The sequence below is a fragment of the Penaeus monodon genome, chromosome 13 (genome assembly GCF_015228065.2).
Source record: "Penaeus monodon isolate SGIC_2016 chromosome 13, NSTDA_Pmon_1, whole genome shotgun sequence".
Classification (NCBI taxonomy): domain Eukaryota; kingdom Metazoa; phylum Arthropoda; class Malacostraca; order Decapoda; family Penaeidae; genus Penaeus; species Penaeus monodon.
In genome coordinates, this window is record NC_051398.1 from 29,190,822 (window position 1) to 29,200,821 (window position 10,000).

The 10,000-nt window shown below is 38.6% G+C and overlaps 1 protein-coding gene across 1 annotated transcript in view; it reads right to left on the reverse strand.

Annotated features, from left to right (window-relative positions):
- Positions 1-10,000, reverse strand: part of LOC119580232 (zwei Ig domain protein zig-8-like) — a 54,977-nt gene that overhangs the window by 11,187 nt on the left and 33,790 nt on the right. The window contains exons 2-3 of the mRNA XM_037928251.1: positions 2,129-2,834; positions 650-786 (exon numbers count right to left, since the gene is read on the reverse strand). Coding sequence (XP_037784179.1) covers positions 650-786; positions 2,129-2,204 — 213 coding nt within the window. The 5' untranslated portion in view covers positions 2,205-2,834. The remainder of the gene's footprint in view (positions 1-649; positions 787-2,128; positions 2,835-10,000) is intronic.

A 10,000-nucleotide genomic window follows, 5' to 3' on the forward strand; every position in this document is an offset into this window, starting at 1 on the left:
GGGTGAATCTATAGTATATATGTGGGGGTCGAGAACCAATAACAATGATTACCTAAGCAACTGCTCCCCTGGGGAAGGATCATTGGTCAGCCATCCCAGTATAAAGACCTAGTCGACTACATGATATCAGCATGGCACCAAGCAGTTTGTCAAACACCGCATCGATGGCGAATGTAATAATGATGATGATATCGACGACGACGACGACGACGATGACGATGATGATGTGTGTGTGTGTGTGCGTGTGTGTGTGTGTGTGTGTGTGTGTGTGTGTGTGTGTGTGTGTGTGTGTGTGTGTGTGTGTGTGTGTGTGTGTGTGTGTAATCTATATGTATGTATATGTATGTATATGCATGTATATATATATATATATATATATATATATATATATATATATATATATATATATATATATATATATATATATATATATAGATAGATAGATAGATAGATAGATAGATAGATAGATAGATATAAATATGTGTGTGTGTGTATGTATGTATATATGTATATATGCATATATATACATATATGTATATGTGTGTGTGTGTCTGTCTGTATATGTATATACATATAATTTACCCCAACTTTTCAAACTTAGCAATACGGCCCCACCCAGCCTGTTCCCGGCCCGAGGCCCGTCGCGTACCTTCTTGTCGCCCAGCTGGGCCACGCGGCAGTGCAGGTAGGCCGACTGTCCCTCCAAAGCCGTGACGTTGGTGGCGACCGGCGGCAGGAAGTAGGGCTTCGTGTTGAAGTGCGGGATGCCTTGCTCCAGCGTGAACCCTGCTCGGTGAAGCAAAGGATTAGGGGCGCTGAGGAGAGCATTGTGTTATCGCGGCTGCCGTGCATCTTTCACAATTTCACACGAACAGAACCAGTTTCCTTTAACAGTTACTGGAGAAATGTGAACCAGAGTATCCCTACTGCATCTTTTGAGTCAGAAAACTCATAGAATCAAGCGGGTGCTCAAGTAACTGCCAACGTTAAAAGGCTCTCAAGAGAAATGTAATAGGTATTAGGGGGAAAATGTGATAGGTATTAGGGGATATTGTTTAGGAAAATCTCTGGAGAACACATGAGGAAGCATTTTCAGCTACGGAAATCATACAGTGATTGCATTTAGTTTGGTTTACTGATAAATATTTAGACAATTAGACAATGAGTTGCATATTTAGATATTGGTAGTGTGTATGTATGTGTACACACACACACACACACACACACACACACACACACACACACACACACACACACACACACACACACACACACACACACACACATAGAATGAGTGAGTGAGAGAGATAGAGTAAAACATTTATAAAAAAAAAAAAAAAAAAAAAAAAAAAAAAAAAAATATATATATATATATATATATATATATATATATATATATATATATATATATATATATACAATATATATATACATATATACATATATACATATATATATATATATATATATATATATATATATATATATATATATATAAATATACATGCATACATATATGCAAATATATATACACACATGCATGCATGCAGGCACACACACACACACACACACACACACACACACACACACACACACACACACACACACACACACACACACACACACACACACACACACACATAGAATGAGTGAGTGAGTGAGATAGAGTAATGAATAAAAAGCCAGTTTTTGGAAATGTTTAATTGTGCCACAAAAACAGAAGACAAAAATCTTGTGATGGAGAAAATGATTTCATTTCACTCTATTTCAGTATGTAGATACAGATCATCACAATTCTACATATAACAGGAAGAGAGAGAGAGAGAGAGAGAGAGAGAGAGAGAGAGAGAGAGAGAGAGAGAGAGAGAGAGAGAGAGAGAGAAGAGAGAGAGAGAGAGAGAGAGAGAGAGAGAGAGCGAGAGAGAGCGAGAGAGAGAGAGAGAGAGAGAGAGAGAGAGAGAGAGAGAGAGAGGAGAGAGAGAGAGAGAGAGAGAGAGAGAGAGAGAGAGAGATTTCCAAACACATCAGTCTAGCAGGAAACTACGCCCATTTTCTATGGAGATTCGTAAACAAGAAGTAACAGTAGTTGTAACAGCAATGACAAGGCAAGAGTCGCGAGCAAACCCACCTGCGAAGACGGAGGTGAAGACACAGAAGAGGAAAAGGAAGAGGGCCCCGACGAACTTCGTTTTCTCTAGGACCATAGCGGAGGGCGGCGGGGGAGGGGCAGGTCAGGAGAGGGGTCGGTCCGGAGAAAAGGGGAGGGGGAAGAGGGGGGGGGCAGGAGTTGTCGCTACAGAAGAATCTTCTCGGTGTCTAAGGGAGTTCGAGTCACTGGGGGACGATTCGAGAAGACATTTTCCTTTTCTTTTTTTAATTCTTAGAAATTGTTTTGATTATTCATTTGATATCAATTAGTCGTATCTTTTTCTTGGCTGCTGTCAGTTATTAGACAGTGCCACCATTTTTTCCCCTTATTTCCGGCTTTCGTCCTAATCCTTCGCCATCAGATATCTGTCATTCTTTTCTTACAGCCACCCGTCCGCCTTAATCTTCCTCGCTGTCCACCTTTTCCTCCCCTTCTCCCCAGGCACTGATCGCGAATTAGACCAGAGGAAAATCAGTGACAAGTAACAAACAACTCGAACTGAAATAATCACATTTGTAATTCAGTCAGCCAAAGTCATTAAGCCGACGAGAGACTCAGCACTTTCTCGCTTCTTTTCTTGCATTTTTCTTGACTGAGCAAATGTCCTCAGAGGCTTTCCTTTCAGCAGACGCTCCTGGCATGGTGACGCAACTTCCCTCGATTCCCGTCGTCTGTGTGGGTCGATCTGAAACGAGAAATTATGAAATTATGATCATTAAATTAAGAATGTTGCAGGGGCTATTATAATAATTGTTCAAATTTCGTTAGCTGCCCATTGGATGGAATTCTTGAACTACGAGTATTAAGCATGAAGAAGATTTTTGTCCTAGTTAATTATTAATGTCATTCTCCTCCTCCTCATAATAATAATTATTATTATTATCATTATTATTATTACTGTTATTATATTATTATTGTTGTTGTTATTATTATCATTATTGTTATTGTTATTATTATGTTATTATCATTATTATTATCATTGTTATTATTATTATTATTATTACCACTACTACTGCTTCTATTATTATTATCATAATCATTATTATAATTATCATTACTGCTGCTACTACTTTAATTATTTTTTAGTATTATTATTATTATCTTCTTATCATTATTACTATCATCATTATCTTCATTCTTATCATCATCATCATTACTGTTATTATTATTATTATCCTTATCACTATTATTGTTATGATAGTAATAATAATAATAATGATAATAATAATAGTAATGTAATTATTATTATAACCATCAATTTTATTTGTATCATTATTACTGTCTTTATTAGTATAATTGTTGTCATTGTTGTCATCAACTGTAGATCACAGTTTTAGTTCCAGACTCAATTTTGCGAGTCTGTGACCATTAGTGATATTTAAACCCTCGTCTTTACAGCAAGAAAATCGTATTTATCCGAAAATAACCCATTTCCGGCTGTAGTATATAATTTAACCTTTAATCGAAGGTCACTGGATGGTAACAAAAATGACAAATCCCCAACAACCGGTTTTCGTCCCCCAGAAAATAACGAAAAAAACTCACTGCAATCATTGGCAATTACGGGATTGGCGAATCTCCCCTCTCTCTTCGCCTCTCTTCCCTTTCTTTTTTTCAGTGCCTCACTTTTACCCTTTCTCCGCCGGCCTCTCTTCTTAATTTTTGTTTACTCCTTACTCTCTCGCTCTCCTCTTGCCTACACTTTTCAGTGGCTTCGCTATTCCTTCTTTTCCACTTACTCCTCAGTGGCTCTTCTCTCTTGGTCTCTCTCTATCCCTTTTCGCCATTTTCTGTTTATTTCTTCTTCCTCATCTCTCTCTCTCTCTCTCTCTCTCTCTCTCTCTCTCTCTCTCTCTCTCTCTCTCTCTCTCTCTCTCTCTCTCTATATATATATATATATATATATATATATATATATATATATATATAAGTAATTGTATATATATATATAAATGTAAGTAATTGAGTGTGTATATATATATATATATATATATATATATATATATATATATATATATATATATATATATATATATATATTTATAAATAATTGTGTGTGTATATATATATATATATATATATATATATATATATATATATATATATATATATATATATATGTATATATCTTCTCCCTCCCGTTTTTTTTCCTTCCACTCTGCCTCGGCCCCACACTCTTTCCGTGTCACTTCCCCTCTCATTCCCTTCAAAGAGGGAGGTAACGATAAATTTTGTACACAACAGCTTACAATTTCATGAAAAGGGAAACCATAAATGTCTTAATATCATATTACATCGTTTCTCAATCCGCCTGTTGGGAATTTTTATCACTCTCACTCCATCTGATTTTCTTCCTCTCTCTGTCTGTTGTATTTTTGCTATTATTGCAACTGAATGAAACAGTGATAAGAATAAAATAATGATAAAGAAAATCAAAATCATCTAGAAAATTGATGACAATATGATCATGGGGATGATGGTGATGATGAAGATAACGATAATGGTGGTGGTGGTGGTGGTGGTGGTGATGATGATGACGATGACGATGACGATGACGATGACGATGACGATGATGATGATGATGATGATGATGATGATGATGATGATGATGATGATGATGATGATGATGACGATGACGATGACGATGACGATGACGATGACGATGATGATGATGATGATGATGATGATGATGATGATGATGGTGATGGTGATGGTGATGGTGATGGTGGTGATGACGATAATGCTAATAATGCTAATAATATAATCACAATAAGGATGTTAATAATGCTAATGCTAATGCTAATAATAATAATGATAATAATAATAATAACAATAATAATAATAAAAATAATAATAATAGTCATAATAATAATAAAATAATAATAATAATAATAATAATAATAATAATAAAATACCATTATTATTATTTTGATTATTATTAACAAACATAATAATCATAATAAAGATGATAACAATAATCATAATAAAGCTAATAATCGAGTCGGTATCAATTTAGATAATGATGATGGTGAAGTACGTATATATAACGCAAACAATACTGTTATTACTACTACAAATAATAATGATAACAATAATAACAAATGTTATTATTTTTCTTGCTGTTATTATTATCATTATCATCATAATTACTATTACTACTACTATTATTACTATTATTATCATTATTCCTATTATTTCTTAACTATTATCATTATCATCATTCTCATCATCATGATCATCATCATTAATAATAACAATGATAAAACCAATAATAATGATAATAAAAAACAATAATATTAATAGTAATAATAATGATGATGTTGATGATGATGATAATAATAATAATAATAATAAAAAAAACAATAATAATAAAAATAAATGATGTTGATAATAATAATAATAATAATAATGATAATATTATTAATAGTAATGATAGTAATAATAATAACAATCATAATAACAATAATAATAATAGATAATAACAAAGATGATAATAATAATAATAAATAAATAACCATAACATAAGAGAGAGAGAGAGAGAGAGAGAGAGAGAGAGAGAGAGAGAGAAGAAAACGAGAGATTCACAATTTCTTTATGGGCAAAGGTCACACGTCTCGGTACAAAGTCTGTCCTTAAAGCCGAACTTTTGGGACGGTAAACATATGGATCTTAGTCACGGAGAATGATCAATGATGGATTTCTGTTGGTGAATAATTGTACCTCAAAATATGTTGTGTTAAGAGAAAAGTGGGCGACGGGGGGGGGGGGGGAGGAGGCGATATTAAAGTTCAGAAAAGAAAACGGAAAATGAGAGACACTACACATCAGTGATCGAAGGTGAAATCTAGAATCGATATATATTCATATCCACACATCAATCTATCTGTCGATCTATTTTCATACACATACTTCTAAAATAAAGACGCAGTCAAACACAAACGAAACGCAGAGAAAAAAAACACCCCCTTGACAGTTCGAGTTAGAGATGGCTCAGAGACACAATCTCAACTCCATCGAAGAACTGATTACGAGCTGAAAAAAGACCATTACAGCCTCGCGTGATAACAGGGCAGTGATGTCCCCCCAAGTTGCCATAAACGTCCATGTTACTTTCAACTTTGCCGAGAGAATAGCCCAGAATTTCCCAGCCATTAATGGGCCCGCAATATCCCCGTCCTAATGAGGTATGAGTCTCGGGTTGGCGTGACGCATGAGGCAGGGACGTGATCTTGTGGTAGGGGGGAGAGGGGAAGGGAGAAGGGAGGAGAGGAAGAGGGAGAGGATGAGAAAGAGGAAGGGAAAGGGAGGACGCGAGGAGGAAAGAAAAGGAGGGGTAGGAGAGGGAGGAGAGGGAGTAGAAGGAGGAAGAGGAGGAGGAAGGGGACAAAGGGAATAGCAAGATGCGGAGGAGGAAGAAGAGAAATAGGAGGAGGAGGAGGAGGAGGAGGAGGAGGAGGAGGAGGAGGAGGAGGAGGAGGAGGAGGAGGAGGAGGAGGAGGAGGAGGAGGAGGAGGAGGGGGGAGGAGGAGGGGGAGGAGGGGGAGGAGTGGGGGGGAGGAGAAGGAGGAGGAGGAGGAGGAGGAGGAGGAGGAGGAGGAGGAGGAGGAGGAGGAGGAACAGAATGAGGAAAAGAAAAAAGAAGACGAAGAGGAAGAGGAAAAAAACAGAATAGTAGTAGCAGTATACAAAAAGAAGAGAGCAAATAAAAGTAAGATAAAAGACGGTAAATATTGAGGCAGACGAGGAGGAGGAAGAGGCAAACCATGAGAAGTAGGACAAAGGAAGCGGAGGCACAGGAAGAAAAATGGGAAAAGAACGAGAAGCGTATTAATACAAGACAAGTAGATGAAGGAGGAAGCAGAGGAAGAAGAGAAGAAGCAGACGCGGCTTCATGAGTAATATTAGCTTCATTCCAAACGGGATCTCCTTACGCTCTCACTCGTCCGCAGACTTCAAAGGATTGAATATCTTCATCCACGATATTTAGACTCGAAGGGCCTCTGGATGTTCGCCATATTGTTATCATCTGTTGTGCGTCGAGTGAAGGAAATGACGCAGAACATCCTGATAATTGTCAAAGAAAAATTATCAAAATGGCGCGGCCAAAAATGGACTGAATATGAACACCGAATTAATGATGATGGTGGAAACAACGATAATACTGGGACAACAGTGATGATGCAATAGCACTAATGATGATAAAAATGCCATTGGCGGTGGTGATGGCGGTGGTGGTTGTAGTAATTGTAGTAGTTAACTGTATGATGATGCTGTGTGATGATGAAATTACAATGCCAATAACAACAACAAAAAGAACATCAACAAAAACAGCAATGCGACAATACGGATAACTCCCAACAAAGTAGCAACAACAGTATTTGATATATGAGGTCATTAGATTGATGATAATAACCGACTAACTATGAAAACAACGCCAGTAGCATCGGCAACAGCAATTAAATCGATAATAACCTTAACACAACGCGAACCCAACCGCCGAGAGGATACGAAGCCATCCCGACTCGAGCTTCGACCCACCTCTCATACCCACGCCTCCACGCACTCGATCGGACACGTCTTCCTCGGGTGACTGTTGCGAGCCCTAATGACGGCGACGCAGACGAACCCTCATTGTGGATTCTAGGCGAAGGTGAGTCCCTGCATTGGTAATTGATGTTTGATTGCGTCCGAGGCTAGTGGGGAGGGGCCAGGGAGGCGGGGCAGGGCGGGGGCGTCTGCACATCCGTCACACATGTAAACCAATAAACCAGTAAAGCGCCACAACTGCATTGTGGATCACAGAGGGGATTAATTGCGGCCAGCGGCGGTGTCGTGGGCCTTCCCCTCCGATTGCCTCGGCAGGAAGCGTCGGGAAGGGTACGGCCGGTCGTCACGCCCTCCCGCTCCCCCGCCGCGGCCTTTGTCTCCCGAAGGAAGAAAGAAAAGTACTTCCAGGCTGAGTCGGTCTTTTTTCAATTAAGAAACTAGATTAGTATATATCTTAATTTGTATCTTTGTTATCACGTTCCCCATCTTTCTTATAGTAGTGATAATGATAATAACATTGATGACAATTATGCGATTGATGATGGTGATGGTAAAGATAATGAAATAATCAGTTATTTTAATAATCATTACCACCAATATATATATTTTTAATCATGGTGAGTAATTACTATTATTCTGTAACTGCTGGTGGAAAAACATTCTCTGCACTTGGCTTAGCTGCCCTAATAACATAACCTCGACACAGCCTTTACCACCATTGATTTTCCGACATGTGCTTGACTTTTCCAATCGTGCCCGGTAGACCCCCCTCCTCCCCGATGTTCCTCTACCGGTTTTCATTACCACGCAAGTCCCTTTGAAGGCACAGTGCCAGGGCTCAACGTGCTTGCAGGAGGCATGGCACCGTCTCCTGCCGCCCAGATGGCAAACCACGGCAGCTGATTCCCCTTGGAGCAATGCATGAAATTGATTTAATGTCTCCTTCGTGTTCTTGGCTGCCCTAATGGCCGGTTTAATACTGTTTGTTATTGTCGCATTCCGTTCCTGTTTACTTTTTAAAAAATTATATTTCTTATTTTTTGTGGAATCCGTTGTTGCAGAATATTAATTATATATTGTTTTCCATGTATCGTGAGATTTTAACATTTATTTTGCATTGTTGAATTTTTACTGATTTATTTTACATTTTATTTTCCGTTATTACGGGATCAAAGCTGAATTTATCTTAACTGGATTTACTTTGATTTGTTGAACGATTTCAGCTGACTGTATTTTGCGTTGTTACTGAATACTGAATGTACTTTGCTGTCTCGAGATTTTACCTTATTTATTTTTCAGTCTAGTGGGATTTTAACTCGGATTGTTTTGATTTGCTTTTGGATCTTCTCTGACTTCATTAGGCGTTGCTGTGGGATCCTAATTAACTTAGAAATACCTTAGCAAGCCTAATGAACTAAAAGTTTCTTTTCCTTTATCGTCCACATTCATAAATTCTGGCGGGTGTCGGACGGAGAAGGGGGGGGGCGGAGTATGAGTTAGGATTCCGTTTTAAAATATTAATTTTCACATCAAAGCTGTGTAATCGTCTTTGAAAAGTGAAAGGCAAATGCATCGGGTGGAGGAAGCGCTTCTCGGGGACGCCCTTCGCTGGGAAAACGGTTTCTCGGATTTCCAGATTTTGCTGCATTTCAGTTTATTTGATCTTATCTTATTTTCTATTCGTGATTACACATTTATTTGATGTACTTGATGTATTCTACTCATTTTAGAGATTATCCTTATTTTGTGCACTATATATGTCATTTGTTATTTATTTATTTATTATTTCTTGTTTAGACGTGTGGTTTATTTTTCTTGTTTTCGACTGATTACTTTTCCTCCATCGTGTTACTCTCTTTGGCGTAATAGTCTGTTTGAGTTTTACTTGCACTGTATTTGCACTCTACTTCTCAGTCTCTCTCTGTCTCTGTCTGTCTCTCTCTCTCTCTCCTCTCCTCTCTCTCTCTCTCTCCTCTCTCTCTCTCTCTCCTCTCTCTCTCTCTCTCCTCTCTCTCTCTCTCACTTCCTCTCCCTCTCCCACTTCCTCTCCTCCCCCTTCCCTTCCCCCCTCCTCTTTCTCCCCCTGCAACGACCAATTTAACCCCCCCCGGAAAAGGGCACCAAGGGGCAAACAGTCACTAAATCTCGAGTCCCCGCCCCCACTCCCACCCCTCCACGCCCACTCCCACCCCTCCACGCCCACTCCGGCCTTCACCCTCCACTCCCCGCTCCCCAACCCATCCCCCACCTCCCTCCGTTATATTTAAACTTAAATCTGTGTCAGTTCAACGTAATTATGATGAA